At 37.9% G+C, this 17,971-nt stretch overlaps 2 protein-coding genes across 3 annotated transcripts in view; one reads left to right on the plus strand and one right to left on the minus strand.

Annotated features, from left to right (window-relative positions):
* The window catches only part of LOC139954777 (sodium/potassium-transporting ATPase subunit beta-1-interacting protein 2-like), a 29,875-nt gene extending 18,345 nt beyond the window's left edge, over positions 1-11,530 (plus strand). Inside the window, exons 5-7 of one of the 2 annotated variants that reach the window (XM_071954708.1) lie at positions 1,752-1,812; positions 4,354-4,447; positions 7,784-11,530. In XM_071954708.1, coding sequence (XP_071810809.1) covers positions 1,752-1,812; positions 4,354-4,447; positions 7,784-7,802 — 174 coding nt within the window. In that variant the 3' untranslated portion in view covers positions 7,803-11,530. The remainder of the gene's footprint in view (positions 1-1,751; positions 1,813-4,353; positions 4,448-7,783) is intronic. The other variant, XM_071954709.1, reaches the window with a different exon arrangement.
* On the minus strand, positions 10,605-15,957 carry LOC139954778 (histone H1-like). Its single transcript, XM_071954710.1, has 2 exons — positions 14,571-15,957; positions 10,605-14,540 (listed from the first exon to the last, which is right to left on the minus strand). Exon 1 carries the CDS (start codon positions 15,889-15,891, stop codon positions 15,343-15,345), a length of 549 nt encoding a protein of 182 aa, XP_071810811.1. The 5' UTR covers positions 15,892-15,957; the 3' UTR covers positions 10,605-14,540; positions 14,571-15,342.
* Positions 15,958-17,971: the final 2,014 nt, after the last annotated feature.

A 17,971-nucleotide genomic window follows, 5' to 3' on the forward strand; every position in this document is an offset into this window, starting at 1 on the left:
AACTAGGCAAGGAATCGAACCAGCAATCCTTGGATCACAAGTCCCACGCCTTAGCCAATTGACCACCATAATCTCTGTTGTTTTTATATTGATGCAGCCTTGCTGCAGGAGGACTTTGCAGCTGATTCAGCTTTTTCTTGACACAGTTGGCCTTACCTCGTGAGGATGTCCTGTTCAGGAGTGGGGGTTGACAGGGAAGATGGGGAGGTAATGAGCAATCTTCTAAAAGCAGTAACCTGTGATGAAGAGAATATCTGAGACGGCGTATTGCGATTCAGTCTGCGATCTCCTACAACAGTCTTTTTAAATTCTGAAACTGTTTGTGGGGATTAAACTGAATATTTGCAATTGGTTTTGGCACTTCCATTTTGCATACCATCCCAATTTTATAATACATTTTCCCCTTCCCCTTCTCTCTTTCCCTTACCTATCTTTCCAGCCCTTCCATATTCCCCCTTCTCACCATGGTGACCTAGTAGTATTAATTAATGAATTATTTTACCTAGCTACTAGTCATTAGTAATAGCTCAACCCATGATGTGGTGGCCTAGTAGTATTAATGAATGAATTATTTTATCTAGCTACTAGTCATTAGTAATAGCTCAACCCATGATGTGGTGGCCTAGTAGTATTAATTAATTACTAGTCATTAGTATACAGTGCTGGAACCTATCCCATGGTGTGGTGGCCTAGTAGCATTAATTAATGAATTATTTTATCTAGCTACTAGTCATAAGTGGTGCTGGAGCTCATCCCATTGTGTTGTGGCCTAGTAGTATTAATTAATAAAACAGGGATTGATAGTGTGACCAGAAACAGAGTGTGGTTAGAGCCTTTGTTAATTAAGAACTACAACATAGCATTTACCGACCTATCATTGTGAAGTACCTAAAGAGGGATATGTTTTATCCATCCAGCATTGTTCTGAACTTGAAACTACTGTAGCTACTGTACTTCCGTTTATACATTGCAAGTCACTATATGCATTTGTACTGGGAAAAAAAAAAATCATTGTTATGCTTTTTGGTGTATTCATTCAAAATTTTGAACCTGTAAATCATGGCAAAGTTTTTCAAGGTTGACTGGTCATCAAAGACGACCAAATTTCCGATCAAACAACCAGTATGAGCTTTGGAGGCTGCTTGAAGGACTACTAGTTGTTTAGGTCAAATTCAGATTTTAACTGACTATCCTCCATCTTTTAATTTTTGCCATGCTGAAATACTTTTCAATGAATATGAATACTATGTATGTTTATGCAGCCTACCACATTGACCTAGCAGATGTACCTATAACCCTAGCCTGTTTGGCAGACAAGAACTATACTTGTTAAAAGTGCCTGCTTTTTTGCCAAATTATCATTATCCCCACTAGTTGTTGAATTTAAACCGTGCAGCCATCTTGTTCATACATAAATGTTGCCAGCAGCAAAATAGGGCTTTTCAAACATATATGGCTACCATTTTATATATGGCTATAACTGTAACATTTTGATCAAATTAAGCAGAATTTTTGGATCTTTTGAATGGATCCAATGTCCCAGCAAAATGTTCCCGTGGGTTCAAATTTCCACAGAGATTATTGCCAACCCGTACACCCTCTCCTTACTATTCCTTGTCTTCACCAATCGTTGTGCATTATTAATACAATTTGCCGTTTTAACGTACGTGCTTCATCACAAAGACATCTCCGTTAAAACTCCTTCATCGTGCTATTCTTCCTTTCCTCCATTATTTTCTCTCTTTTTGCAGGTGATGGGTTTAGCCCTAACATTTGTTTTCATTTCCAAACTTAACGAAGAGGAGGACACATGTAAGTAACATTCTCGTCGTTAGCCGCATGAATGCTGCCGGGGCACTGCGCATGTATGCTGCCCTCATATAAGGTCATTTAACTCTCCTCTTCTCTTTTCCCCTCCATACTGCCTTCTCTCTTTCCTATACCCCTCCTATTAATTCCCCGCCCCCGCCTCCCGACTTCATGTATGTTATGTCATTGACAGCTCTGACACTTCCACTTTTCGTACATATCTTCATCTCATATTGGCAGCTTGCCTTAATAAGCCATCCATTAATAATTTTTCAAGTTTTTTACTCAAAGTTGAACAGTTCAAAGTAGAAATAGTGTTTTGTTGCTACACTCACCTCCTCTGCTGTAGAAACTGTGGAAACTCAATCTTCAATTGTGAGTCAGTCCGTCAGTCAGTAAGTGTGTCCGTCAGTCTGTCAGTATACTGTAGTATGCTTCTCATCCTCAGCATCATAGCACATAAAGACCACCCTGTTATCCGCTTCTTAACAACTGACAAAATTTTGTTTGTTCAATTCAGCTTTTTCACTTTCATTCGGCAATGCATCCAAAGCTAGCGAGTATAACTCAAATAATTAATCAGAGTAAGGCAGTTGTCCAGATGTTATTTTTACCAAAGTACAATGAGTAAGTAATTAAGTTTAAGAACTTGATTCGAACCTCCACATTATTCATCCGGACACTTTTGCACAGTACTTAAAATATCAAAATTTGACTCCACTATCTGAAATGAAACTTGGCCATAGTCAAGCTAACAAGATCTATTGGTACTTGTAAGTGGCATCAAACAATTTACCAAAATCAAGTAAAAGAAGAGGGTGCTTTCAATACCAATTCATATTTGTGCTCGATGAAGCTCCCCCTTTTCACTCCCAGATTACAAGGACACTACATTTTCTTGGAAAACATAGTTTCTACCTTTCAGTATACGCTCATTTCTCTCTCTTACTTTTGCAGCTCTTGAACGTTACGTAGTAAATTCCGTAGAAAGGTTTATAACTCAAACAAAATCACTTCTCTTTGCGATATTAATACCCCAATAAAAATAACCAGCGTATCCAGTGCTAAAATATTATGTCATTCATTTATAGTTTGATTAGTCAAGCTTGATAACAATGTTACATTCCTATGGGGCTCCACAGTCTTGCCCAAAACCAACAGAGGACGTCGCCATATCGGCGCTATTTTGTTTTGTGAAAATTGAGAAGCTGCTACAGTATCTATAAGTACAGAACATATTGACAATACCGTGAGTTGATCGCTAGCAGTGTATTCAATTTTGATCTTGATTATTCAAGAAGATATCTTTTGAAACAAAAGTTCATCGGGCCTGTTGGCATTAATGTTTCTTTAATTCAAAAACTGTGGAGCAGTACAATAGTACAACAGCTCCTGCAGATTAGAACCTACTAGTATGACAGTGTTTAAATGCTGTAGCGCCCCCCATATTGTGTCTGACATTCGATCGAAAAGTGTTGTGCGGCAAAATGTTGGATGGAATTATGCAGTACTTACAATAGTTATTATCTCTTGTTTGGTGCAATATTCCGGGGGGGGGGGGGGAGGTGGGGGGGGGTTATCTCGAGTAGACCAATCGCAGTTGATGACTAACCTCTTACAGCTTTCATAATATTCTTGTCAATTAAAGACAGGTGAATTGGTTTACAATATTACTAATTATGCACTGATATATCACTCCTTTGGTACTTTAAATCTGTTTTAGCACAAACAGGATTTAAATGTTAAAACTTTCAGCACAAACAAATGTGTCCACACTTTTCCCTTGCACTGCCACAATCAATGCATGTTACTCCCCGGGATATCTTTTTGATTACGCATATTTGATTTTCGTTACGGAAGCTTAAAAGTGTCATCAACATAAGAAATACTTTGCCCCATAAGTTGACATATTTTAGTGAATTGTTTAGATAACAAGATAATATCTTATCAAGAATCAGAAAAATGTTGGATTGCTCAGTTGCTTTAACTGAGCAATCGAACATTTTTTCTGCAAAATGTTTAATTGACAACTTATCATATCTCGTCAATTGAACATTTTTCTGCAAAATGTTAAATTGTTCACTTCATTCTAACTGCGCAATTGAACAGTTTTCAGCAAAATGTTTGATTGACAACTTATCGTATCTCGTCAGTTCAACATTTTTCTGCAAAATGTTCACTTCATGGTCAGATGGAATGAAGTGAACAATTAAACAGTTTGCCAAAAAATGTTGAATTGACGAGATACGATTAGTTGTCAATTAAACATTTTGCAGAAAATTGTTGGCTTGACGACTTATTATAATAATTGCATTATTATTATTACTTTTTTTTCAACTCTCTTGCATGATACCAGAATGATCGTTTGAGGTGTATCTGAAAGACCAATTGGCATCTGTTTTTGGATCTCATAGAAGATGTTATTTTCAGTCAGAGAATGCAAGGAGTATTAAATAATACCTACATAGAAGTTGTTTGCAAAACTATTTGAATTCTGATAATGATAACAATAATTCATTTCTGGTTTCTCATCCTCTCTTACAGTTGATTTCATTGGTGGTTTCGATTCTTCTTATACAGTACATAACTCTCACGCACCACACAAATCACAGCCCGTACAACTCCAGCCAATATACGCGTAAGTTTGCAAGAAAATTCATATCAAAAGCTATCTGAAATGGTTTATAAAATTTCCTTTCTTTTTGGTTCCTTGCTTTAGCAAAAGGAACCTATGCAGTCAGGTTGGCGTGTGTGTGTGTGTGTGTGTGTGTGTGTGTGTGTGTCTGTGACACTTGCTTGGGTACGCTCTATCTCAATAAGGGAATGTTGGATTGAGGCCAAACTTGGACTATAGATCCGCCATATGGAGAAGGTGTGCCCTATTGTTTCTGGTGCCCACAAAGGTCACCAAAGGTCAATTATGGTCCAAAAACCGAAAATATTAAAACTGCAATAACTCCCAGTGCCAATGTGCGACAAGATTGATATTTTGGGACAAGTTGTGAACTGGTTAGGGGAGCATTTTCAAACTTAACGGTCATGTGATCCGAGGTCACCAAAGGTCAATTAATGATTAAAAACTAGTATTTTTGCGATAACTTGAAAACGAAATGTCCGTTAGGGTTGGGAGTTGCTTCAATGTTGTCCAATTGTTGACCCGCATCTGGGTGACCCTTGACCTCAATTTGACCTCTGGTGACCTTTACGTGTTTTGGGGGATTTTTACAGTTTTGATGCTATTTTCAGATGTCAAAGGTACCTTCTGATCATAAATGTCATCAGGTTGACCCCGTGTGACCTTCGTGTGCGAAGTTATATGGGGTCAAAGTTTTTCGGTCGGAGTAAGGATGGTTGTACAGACTTGTCGTTTTGTTTTTTGGAATCAGGAGATTAAACTACATCTGAAACCAAGGTCAAAAGGTCAAAGGTCACATTAGAAAAAATGTGCTTATTTTGGGAGGAAACGAGCAAAAAAGAAAATGTTTGGTTTTGATGCTAGATTTGGATATCAAAGGTACCTTCCGATCAAAAATGTCAATTGGTTGACACCTGTGTGACCTTCGTGTGCGAAGTTATACGAGGTCAAAGTTAATTTTCAGACATTTAATGCAACAACTCCCAGTTCCAAGGTGTGACATGGTTGATATTTTCGGACAAGTTGCAAATGGTATAGGGGAATATTTTCAAACTTAACGGTCATGTGATACGAGGTCACCAAAGGTCAATTAATGTTAAAAAACTAGTATTTTGGGGATAGCAAATGGGCAAAGAAAAATATGTTTGAATTTTTATAGTTTGATGCTCTAATTTAGGTCTCATCAATCAAAAATGTCCATAAGTTGACCCAAGGTGACCTTTGTATGTTAAGTTATATGAGGTCAAAGTTAATTTTCAGACATTTAGTGTAATAACTCCCAGTGCCAAGGTGTTACACAGTTGATATTTTGAGACAAGTTGCAAATGGTATAGGGGAATATTTTCAAACTTAACGGTCATGTGATCCAAGGTCACCAAAGGTCAATTAATGATAAAAAACTAGTATTTTTGCGATAACTTGAGAACAAATTGTCCGTTAGGGTTGGGAGTTGCTTCAATGTAATCCAATTGTCGACCCGCATCTGGGTGACCCTTGACCTCAATTTGACCTCTGGTGACCTTTTTAGTGTTTGGTGGATTTTTACAGTTTCAATGCTATTTTCAGATGTTAAAGGTAACTTCTGATCATAAATGTCAATGGGTTGACCCCCGTGTGACCTTCGTGTGCGAAGTTATATGAGGTCAAAGTTAATTTTCAGACATTTAATGCAATAACTCCCAGTTCCAAGGTGTGACAAGGTTGATATTTTTGGAGTAGTTGCAAATGGTATAGGGGAATATTTTCAAACTTAACGGTCATGTGATACAAGGTCACCAAAGGTCAATTAATGATAAAAAACTAGTATTTTTGCGATAACTTGAGAACAAATTGTCCGTTAGAGTTGGGAGTTGCTTCAATGAAATCCAATTGTCGACCCGCATCTGGGTGACCCTTGACCTCAATTTGACCTCTGGTGACCTTTTTGTGTTTTGTGGATATTTTACAGTTTCGATGCTATTTTCAGATGTTAAAGGTACCTTCTGATCATAAATGTCAATAGGTTGACCCCTGTGTGACCTTCGTGTGCGAAGTTATATGAGGTCAAAATTAATTTTCAGACATTTAATGCAATAACTCCCAGTTCCAAGGTGTGACAAGGTTGATATTTTTGGAGTAGTTGCAAATGGTATAGGGGAATATTTTCAAACTTAACGGTCATATGATACAAGGTCACCAAAGGTCAATTAATGATAAGAAACTAGTATTTTTGCGACAACTTGAGAACAAATTGTCCGTTAGGGTTGGGAGTTGCTTCAATGTAATCCAATTGTCGACCTGCATCTGGGTGACCCTTGACCTCAATTTGACCTCTGGTGACCTTTTCGTGTTTTGTGGATTTTTACAGTTTCGATGCTATTTTCAGATGTTAAAGGTACCTTCTGATCATAAATGTCAATGGGTTGACCCCCATTTGACCTTCGTGTGCGAGGTCAAAGTTAATTTTCAGACATTTAATGCAATAACTCCCAGTGCCAAGGTGTGACAAGGTTGATTTTTTTGGACAAGTTGCAAATGGTATAGGGGAATATTTTCAAACTTAACGGTCATGTGATCCAAGGTCACCAAAGGTCAGCTAATGTTAAAAAAGTAGTATTATGGGGGGAGAAAATGGGCAAAGAAAAAATGTTTGAATTTTTACAGTCATGCTCTATTTAGGTCTCACCGATCAAAAATGTCAATTGGTTGACCTCCGGGTGACCTTTGTGTGTGAAGTTACATACAAGTTCAAAGTTAAATTTTTGACATTTAATGCAGTTAAATCTCAATGCCAAGGTGTGACATGGTTGATATTTTGGGACAAGTTGTGAATGGGGTAGTGTATTGTCATATACCCCAAGCAAGGAACCACAGTGCCCTTGGGCTCTTGTTGTCATGTTTGTTTCACACAACGATATACACATTTTATTGCACATGAAATGAAACAAATATAATACACACATATTATTGATTTAGTTAAATCTGCAGCATGCAAAGTTGTTATAAAAATGAAATGTTCTGAGAAGCCTTATGGCTTAACAAAGTAGAACAGTCCCATGCAAGAAGGAAGAGGGAAAAAATAAGGAAGCAAGGGATAATAAGAAGAAACATTGAACAACATGTGTGATCCTTCTGTAAACACACTTAACAGAATGAATGAAAAAAATACTATCAGATGGTATAGATTTGAACCAAGTTGAACACTAAACTTGTCAGGATATGGTGGGGGGGGGGGGGAGGGCAGGGGGTCACTTCTCTACTTTCACTATTTGTGAAACTTTTTTTTTTCCACATCTGCATGATAATGCAAAATTTCTGGAGTTTCTTGCCTTACATAGTTGATGTTTTTTTGCTTCACAGACATCGAGATGTCCGGTAGCAGCAGTCAACTGTAACTGGGCAGCTTGATTTTGGATCACGTTGTCTGTGTTTTTAAAGGACGGTCATTTAATGTTGGTATTAGCGCCATAAAAAGCTTAGAAGTTATCGGACCGCAACTCTAGATACTGAATCTGTTAGCTGGACACCTTCAGCGAGTGGCAAGACTTTAAGTGTCATTTGTTTGTGAATTGGACTGTTGACATTTGTTAAACATCTCAATGCAATCATAGGGTATATCAGAAGCATATTTCTGTTCTGGATGTTTCAGCTATGTAACGATGATTACATCAGGATGTAAATCGTCAATAGTACAGGGAGCTATCCTGCTGGGTAGGTTGAGCTGCATCAATATGATTACACCATAGCATAATCATCCCAGGATCTCAGGAGCTGGTATTTCATCTGCATGATTACACCACAATGTAATCGTAAAGCACATCAGAAACTGCTAGCTGTTCAGGATGATTCAGCAACATTAGTATGATTACATGATAGTGTAATCATCAAAGCCTAAGGTCCAGTTATTACACCATAATGTAATCGTGAAGCACATCAGAACAAGGGCATAGGAACTGGGGGGGCACCAGCCCCCCCAGTAAAAAAAAATGGAGGGGCGGAAGTATCATTCCGCCCCCCGCTTCGCAAGTCAGAAAACCCCTTTTTCATTTCCAAATGAGAAAAAAATCTCATTTGGAGCACCAAATTGCATCTAAGGCCAGGTGAAAATGCAAAATTATATACAAAATGGAGTGGTGGGTTAAAGTGTGCTATATTGCACCAAATTGCATCTGAGGCCACCTGGAAATGCAAAAAAGGGGAGGGGGACACCCCCTCCCCTTAGACCCCTCCCCCAGGCCGGCCATCAGTCTTCAGCCCCCCCCCCCCCACTCAAAAGTACCTTCCTACGCCACTGCATCAGAAACTGCTAGCTCTTCAGGATGATTCAGCAACATTAGTATGATTACATGATAGTGTAATCATCAAAGCATATAAGGTTCTATTACATGTAAATAATGATTATACCTCAACGTAATCATCATATGAATCAGTGGCTTGTTTATCTATTCTTTATAAGGTCGTTTGCATAAAGGGCTTATGTCTATAGAAGGTCAAATTGGTTACCATTTAGGCATATGGAAAATGTTCCAAATTGTATATCCATGCTCTTAGAACAACAATGCTAAAGGTTTTAAGAAAATGCTACATCTCAAGAGACAGTCTGCAAACTAACATTTTAATTTGTGTAAATGGGAATTAAACAGCCATGTTTGGAAATATACTCACCTTATTTAAATTCCATAAAACAAAATAAGGGTTGACCAAAAGTTCATCGTCATCGAATCAGGTTGTTGGCATAAAGCCTCTTGTCAGGCAGAGGTGAAAGTAAAAAGGCCCATCAAATTATACATGTTTACAGTAGGCTTGACAATGCATTTGCCCAGCAGTAACCTTGTGTCTTTATACAACATTTATCAGTCTACATGTCACACATGTGGTTTGGAGAGTGAAACGATAGTCAGTAGAATCCTAGGTGAGAACATTTGCAGCCGTTTCCATCTCATAGGGTTAGTCTCAATTATCAGCTTGGAGCAGTGTTGATATGTACTTAAGAGCAGTAAAGACCAGCTCATATGTAAACCTTTAAGTCAAAAGTTTTCATTTTTTGATTGGTTAGAGGCTTATAACAATTGTCAATTCCAACCATTGAACATAACATTTTTGAAATGCTGAACAAGGTTGGTCTGTAGGTATTAAATGCAGATTTGTTGTATTGTATATCTGAATTAATAGCCAACACAGTCTTGCGGCAAATCAATATAAATTGATAATTTGCGATGTCAGATATTTCATAATTACCAGCGACAAGTCAATTTGCAAGTTACAGTCATGTGACCAATCAGTAGATACTATACTAGCTGTGTGTATCACAATATGGTACAGGGTTCCTTTATAGTCACCGCAAACCTGGAAAAGCCATGGCAATTTGAACACAAAAGTCCAGGAAATGTCGTGGAAACGAGTGATAAATGTCAAGGGTTCTTAGAAATGAAACCATTCTCTTTTGTTCCTTCTGAAAATTCTTCCAGAAGTCAATTAAGTGTAGACATGTTCTATGAACAATGTCACAAAATTCCTTCAATGTTTTTCAAAATGAAAAAGTCAAGGAAAATAATTTAACTTGATGGTGGGTACCATTTACAGTATTCCAGTACTAGATAATCAGTCAGTACTCTGGCATTGCTGAGCATTAGGTATTAGGCTCAGGTTAGTTTAGTCTAGTTTAGTAACAGGTTAAAGGTTATGTATCGACTCAAAAGTCAGTAGCTGCATGGCCTGCATCCAAGCTGCATTTAACATAATCATTTATACTCCCAGATTTTGTTTGATATATTTTCTTCAGCTTTGCTGCAGCGGTCTTTCGTAGATGTTGGAACTTTTTTTGTGTTTGACTTGGTGCCTTATTACGGACACTTTGCAAACAGGTTGAAAACAGAAATGTCTAGGCATGGGTACCTCCGGTCTGTTGGGGATGAAGAAGGGTCAAAATTTGGGTTAGCATGTTTCAAGAGACTGAAATAATTCCAGCGACTTACTATGGGAAAACAAAAGAATGTCAGGCTAATTACAATAGTTATGGACTGGAATAACCATTTCGCAGTATCGACACAAAACACTGCATAGTCCATACTTAATTAGATCCACTGGAAAAAACCATGGTTAGAATGAAAACTCCAGATCGAGCCATGCAGGTCTCCTGCAGGTTAATTAGAATTTTTTTTAATAAAACAGACAATAGAAGTTTGGTAAATGGAAAGTGAAGAGGAAGACAAGCAACACACGTATTTTGAAAGCATTTTATTAGTAAATACTGGAAACTACTTAGTAAATATAATGGGAGGTTGCTCCAGACCTGGCAAACCCACCCTGCCGGGATGTACCCTGACGCTAAGAACAAAGAAAAATTATGTGACTGGGCTGTTCCCCAGTAGAGGACTATTCTTCTGAAATTTTTAGTTGTAGAGAAATTGTAATTTTCAAGCATTTTGTATTCATAAATATTTAATATTAATTGTGAAGTGTTGACTGCTTGTAATCCAGCTAACAACAAAGAGAGAAAGGAGAAGAAACTACTGAAATTTATGTAGTAGGTCTAAACACATGTAGTAATCTCTAATGTAAAGCACTTTGTATTCATGAATATTCATGTTTGCTCTATCCTGCCACATATCATCCAAAGAACTGCATCTGTATTCAATCTCAAACTCAAATGTGCAAAAGTAAAAGTACTGAAAGATTAAGAAATATGTACAATTTTAACTTTTTGATAAAATAAGAAAACAGAAACAAACCTCTGTATTTATAGAAATTTCATCTTTAAGCTTTATGGCTTAAAAATTTATTACTATATTCGTAATTGGTTTGCAATGTGATCGTAGCAACTCAATGAGAGAAGAATAATAACTAGGAGTGACGAGAGTGGGGCGGGAGGTGGGGTTTGGTCAAGATCACTATAGGTCATCAGTTTTGTACCTAAATATGCTAGACAGTGAAATACTGGTCACCCCTGTACAGATTGACCAACAGGCATTTTACTGCCATCCTTATAGAGTATTTTTTTGCCCTCTCAGGAGACATTTTGTCTAATTAAATGCAACTCGATTGTGAAAACTTACTTTTTAGGTGCAGTAAATATTTGAAATGCTATATTTGGGGCAGTAGCGGTGATTGCTGAAATTAAGATAGTGTGTTAACAAGTTTTGTTACTGTATGGTCAAAATGTAAAAAGTGACTTGAATCAAGTTGGGAAGTATTTTGAGAGAACCAGAGAAATAATCATTTTCTAAACAGTCTTTGCTCTCTCAGAGGTCAAACCTTGTGGACTTTATTTGTTATTGACTTTAATTAGAGAGTTTAATCCGTTCAAAATTTGTATCGCATACTTCATTTTTAATATATAAAAATGTTTTACTTCATGATTGTGAAAACTTACTTTTTAGGTGCAGTAAATATTTGAAATGCTATATTTGGGGCAGTAGCGGTGATTGCTGAAATAAAGATAGTGTGTTAACAAGTTTTGTTACTGTATGGTCAAAATGTAAAAAGTGACTTGAATCAAGTTGGGAAGTATTTTGAGATAAGCAGAGAAATAATCAATTTATAAGCAGTCTTTGCTCTCTCAAAGGTCAAACCCTTGAGGACTTTATTGTAATTGACTTTAATTAGAGAGTTTAATCCGTTCAAACTTTGTATCGCATACTTCATTTTTTAATATATAAAAATGTTTTACTTCATGTGTGATGTTTATGTCATGAATGAACCTGAAATTTTGTTACCCTTCAATTTTGCCAGTAGTCAGTAGGGGTATATTTGATTTTATATTGCTGCATTTAGTCCACCACATGAGAAGGTTTAATATAAAAGGGTTCTACCTCTGTATTTTAATATGAAGAAAAGAAAACCCCACTAAAAATGGAAGAAGAAAGGAAATATTAAAATTCATCCTTTTTTTTACAAGGATAATGAAGAGTCTAGAGTCACATGTATAAATCTTGTAAGGAATATCAGTTGGGAATGTGCTAATGATGAGTTTTCCTCACTGAAGCCAATTCGACTTATTACCTAGCTTAATTAAGATCAATATTGGCATACACACTAACTGACTATAAAAATGTCTAAAAGAACCTGGAAACATTTTTGATCATATTGAAACTTTGTACAAATATTTGGTATTTAGTTTAATAAGCTTGCTACGAACAAGCTCCTGGAAGTAAAAAGTTGCTTGTAAAGTAGTTTGGTGTTCATATTGAAGTCAAGTACAAACACAGAAAAGTGAAATTATTGACTCAGTACTGACCGATAACAGGCAGGATGATGGCCCCATTCCACCCCCACCCCCCTCTTACCTTCCCAATTCTGACATCTTTCTTTGCACTAAAACTTAGCTAAATACATATAAATTCTTAAATCATAACAAGGTATAGAGTGGACAGGTTTTCTACAAACGTCTGTATGCATCCTTGTATTTTACTGATGTTTTCTCATGTGTAGTTTTGCCAGTGGTACTTTTGGTACCTGCCTGATACTTGCCTTCCAGGCCTCGCAATTAAAAAAAAAAATGGATTTGCCAGGGCTAGGTGAAACTGTACAGATCTGTTCAAACTGTGAGAGGTGAAGGAGGGTCCAGAATGTTTGCTTGTAAGAAGCTTTCTAATGTATCTAGTTCAACTGTGGATTAATCTGTCAACAAAATGTACTTTTGTAGTTTCTGTAAGGATTGTCAAGTATGAAGTATTGTAAATAATACCCTCGGGTACAGGCAAATAGAAAAGATAATCTATTTTTCATAGCTTTTGATACAGCTCTGAATGAAGGTTTCATTAACTTTTCTTCCAACCTTCTTAATCCCATTACCTCCTTCCCCCCTCCCCCCTCCTCCATCCACCCTGGCTGAGTATATTTGAAGCACAGAATGTTCTTGTCCTATTTTGAGAAAGCTTCAAGACTCATTCTGCTGACTGGAGGGGGGGATCTAGCTCCAACTTGTGAGGGTAGATTATCCTCTGCTGAAGTAAAACAAAAAGAAGAATATTTCAGAAAAGGGGAAGTGTCTCTTGCGGTTGCGATTTGTTTTCTTTTTCTGCTTTTTATTTTTCTTTCTTACCCTCCCACCCCCCCCCCACCCCCTCACCCCTCTTTCAACAGATTTTTTTATACAGAAAAGAAGTGATAAAATGGGATTACCTTTTTACAACACATTTAAGATTTGCCACTAATCCTGAGTTAAAATAAAATAGTATCAAAATTGATGACAACTGAGTTATATTTTATGATAATTGAGTTTCATATTATGCATGGCTATATGTTGTAGATAAAGATGCTTTCAATATCATCAATTTTAAAGGTTATTTTGTAAATATCGAAAACCTATTTTGTGTATTTTTTGTTTGTTTTGGTTCATTCATTGTACACTCATTGGCCTTTGTATTCTTGCACATTTATGAACTATAGTGCAATTATGTTGAAATACGGAATAAAATTTGAAACAAAGTTGTATATGTTGTACCCCTGCTCTAATGTCATTCTATTACCCTTAAGTACAACTCGTGGGTGGGGAGGCCACAGCAGTGCTGATGGAAGAACATGGCCTATGTCACTCACATTTCCCTTCCACCAAAAGGTACATATTCCCTACTATCATTCTATCAACCCCAAGGATACCCACATTACAACCCCTATTTAAGGTCCCCTTCAAATTTCATTGTTCTTAAACTCTGCTGGTTAAACAGACAACAACATTGGTATAGTTGTACCTATGTTGTCATGACCCTTTTCACCAGCTCCCCAAAACAAAAGTTGTATATTGTACCCCTGCTCTAATGTCATTCTATTACCCTTAAGTACAACTCGTGGGTGGGTAGACTGCAGCAGTGCTGATGGAAGAACATGGCCTATGTCACTCACATTTCCCTTCCACCAAAAGGTACATATTCCCTACTATCATTCTATCAACACCAAGGATACCCACATTACAACCCCTATTTAAGATCCCCTTCAAATTTCATTGTTCTTAAACTCTGCTGGTTAAACAGACAACAACATTGGTATAATTGTACCTATGTTGTCATAACCCTTTTCACCAGCTCCCCCCCCCCCCCCCTCTCTAGTAATTAACCATGTTAACAAAAAGTTGTGCAAATATTATCTGTAAGAATGAGGGCAGCATAATTTGTACAACCTCAGAGCCGTATACACGGCTCTGTACAACCTGATTGAAACGTACACATTAGAGCCAAAAATGTCACACCAGCATCTTTCCACCTTTTCCTCAGAAGAAACTGGAGACCTTCCATACACCAGCTTTCCAAACAACCTGGTTCTACGACTTGATATGCCCTATAATCCAATGTGTGCTACCACCTTAATTATGAATTACTTCAAAATTTGGACTTTATTTAAATGACCCCATCAGCTTATGAATAGTAAGTATATATTCCCTACTATCATTCTATCAACCCCAAGGATACCCACATTACAACCCCTTTTTAAGATCCCCTTCAAATTTCATTGTTCTTAAACTCTGCTGGTTAAACAGACAACAACATTGGTATAGTTGTACCTGTTCCAATGTGTGCTACCACCTTAATTATGAATTACTTCAAAATTTGGACTTTATTAAAATGACCTCATCAGCTTATGAATAGTAAGTATTTTGGACACAGCCATGTGATACAAACACAATCCCACAAATATTCACCGTTACAATACAATCAGCCCAATAATACATTATCTAATTTTGCCTACCTACCTTAACTTAAAGTCCATTTCCACTCAGGACATTATTTATTGCTATTTTGGCACAGTAGTGAAATGGCACTGCAAGAGGACCACGTGGCCTACCCAAAAATGAAAAAGACAAGACAAAAGCATGTTTAAGGAGGAAAGAACAGCCGATCTTTCTGGAAGATGTGGTGGCCCTGAAAAGAGCCGTTGAAATTTGAAACTGCAGCCATCGCACAGGTATAAGCTGTTGAGACCATCTATTTCTTTGCCTTCTTTGTTGCCTTCTTGGCAGGAGACTTCTTCGCCGTCTTCTTGACTGGTTTCTTGACTGCTTTCTTTGGCTTGACAGTCTTCTTTGGCTTGGAACTGGAAGCAGCCTTCTTCTTGGTTTTCTTGGCAGCAGTCTTCTTAACTGCAGGCTTCTTTTTGGCAGCAGACTTCTTTGCCTTGGCTGCAGCTTTCTTTGCCTTGTTCTTCTCTTGAGCTGCCTTCTTCTTGGCTTGATCTTTGACCTTCTTTTCCTTCTCCTTTTGTGCTTGCTTCGCCTTGGCGGTGTCAAGCCTGAAGGTGCCACTCGCGCCGGTACCCTTGACCTGTTTGAGTACGCCAGTCTCGACGCCTCGCTTCAAAGCCTTGTTTACGATGACATTGCTCTTCACGATGCCTTTCGCAGCCATTTGTTTCTTGATGGCGGTTCCTGATGATCCTTTAGGATCATTCAGGTCGGCGATGGCCTTTTTGATCAGGTCCAGAGTGGTAGGACCAGCAGGCTTCGACGGCTTGGCTTTTTTCTGTTGAACAGACATTGTAAATGTATACAGTAATTAAGTGCGGTGATCAACGAGTAACTTGTAAAGTGAGTGAGTATACTTTTTCGCGACCGATTTTGTTTATATTCACATGTACGGACGTGACAGAGAATACCCAGACATATCGCCGCTGATTGGTTATTAAGCTACAAATAGGTTTGTGTGGCAAATTGTGCTGAACACTCTGTGTAAATATCGTTTTAGTCTTTTAAAAATATTCACGATTTTTCTCTTACTTACGAAATGACCAAGGAAAAGGCACCTTCATGAATTGTTAGCAACAAATTGAAATTTAGGTATCATCGTTTACTAATGTGCGAATATATAAAACTACCATGGAATTTTCTCGAGAAATCATAACTTGACTAAAACAAAATGAAAACTCCAAAAAAATATGTTATTTTTTCTGCATTTAGGAAATTAATCAGTATATATTCTTTTGCAAATAGATGCAGAAATTCATGATTTAGATTGCTGATTGAATTGTAGTCGTCTATATGCTTTACAGGCTAAATAATTGTTACCATCGTGATGTAAGTTTAAAACGGTTTTCATGCGCATTGCCAACCTGTGGTAGAGCAGTCATGTTGATGTATCATTCTCTCTTTTGTTATAATAACTAATATACATAATTTTCTCGATAAATATGCAATCAAATAGGAACGTTGTAGTGGGAACCCTTAGTTGATAAAGTTATATTCACGGAAACCCGTTATTTTCTTAAAACTAATCAATGGTTGTACAATAGGATTAAGGAAGCATCAATTACATTGTGCTTATCATACTATGGGCGTGAACCATCATATTATCAACGCCGACAGCTTCGTTTCATTCTCTCTGCCTTTAAAATCATATTGCTTATACTCCTGGGTAGTTTTCTGGTATATTTTGTGTTTCTTAGTTCTTGTATACCTTTACATTGTTAAAGTTTACTTATCCATGCTTACTGTAGTGAAAATATGTAGGATTTATGCAGCACTATATGTAGGACATGTTATTGCGCAGATAAAAAAAATGAAACGTCACACACACTCGATCAGGGCATTTTGGCCTATATGTCTACAAGCGATCTAATTGTTGAAGGACATTAATAGTTGCCGTTCAATTTCATCTATCTGCAAGAGCACGAAAATTTCACCAGTTCTTTAATACAGTATTCCCAGCCACTATACCTGCTATGCACCTATATACACCAAATTGAACGTTATCTGAAGACTGAAATAGAATGCGGTGTATGTGCATCATATTTTGGTCACAGGCCAGTTTGACGTAAGCGCAGTATTCCAGCGTTGCTCAGATCAGGTTTCCTTTGTGGGCAAGGGCGTAGGAACCGGGGGCTGGGGGGACGCCAGCCCCCACCCCAGTGAAAATATGGGGGGCGGAAGTATCATTCCACCCCCCGGCTCCGCAAGTCAAAAAACCCCATTTTCATTTCCAAATGAGAAAAAAATCTCATTTAGAGCAGCACCAAATTGCATCTAAGGCCAGGTGAAAATGCAAAATTATTTACAAAATGGAGTGGGTGTTGAAGTGTGCTATATTGCACCAAATTAATCTAAGGACACCTGGAAATGCAACAAAAAATCCAATGGGAATGGGGGACACCCCCTCCCCTAGCTTATACCCCTCCCCCAGGCCGGCCATCAGTCTTCAGCCCCCCACTCAAAAGTACCTTCCTACGCCATAGTTTGGGGGCTATAGTCTATGGCAAATCGCCCATCTACCCTTCCATACATTGATGACGTGAATGATATCCCGCCCCCCCCCCCCCTCCGGCCAGCACTCTCTCTCTTCCAACTCTGCGAATTCTTGTCACGGTAATACCAACTTACCAAGTAAAAATTTCGGACCATTGTGTCCATACTTCCCATCTCCATGATCACGCGCACGGGTACTGATTTTGGTACAATATCAGGACAGTTATAACAGGCATCGGTGGTAAACGAAACATGCGAGGAGAGCTGGAAATTTTCCAGGGCATAAGCACAATGGCCGACCGAGGCAGGTGCTTGTAGCACACCCTGGCCAGATAAAATGGCAAAGGTTTAGAGCAGTGGCGTAGGAAGGTACTTTTGAG

The sequence above is a fragment of the Apostichopus japonicus genome, chromosome 17 (assembly GCF_037975245.1).
Source record: "Apostichopus japonicus isolate 1M-3 chromosome 17, ASM3797524v1, whole genome shotgun sequence".
Taxonomy (NCBI): domain Eukaryota; kingdom Metazoa; phylum Echinodermata; class Holothuroidea; order Aspidochirotida; family Stichopodidae; genus Apostichopus; species Apostichopus japonicus.

Bases quoted from the DNA above. Each gene is read 5' to 3' on its own strand.
- LOC139954778 (XM_071954710.1), bottom strand. From the start codon at position 15,891: ATGTCTGTTCAACAGAAAAAAGCCAAGCCGTCGAAGCCTGCTGGTCCT.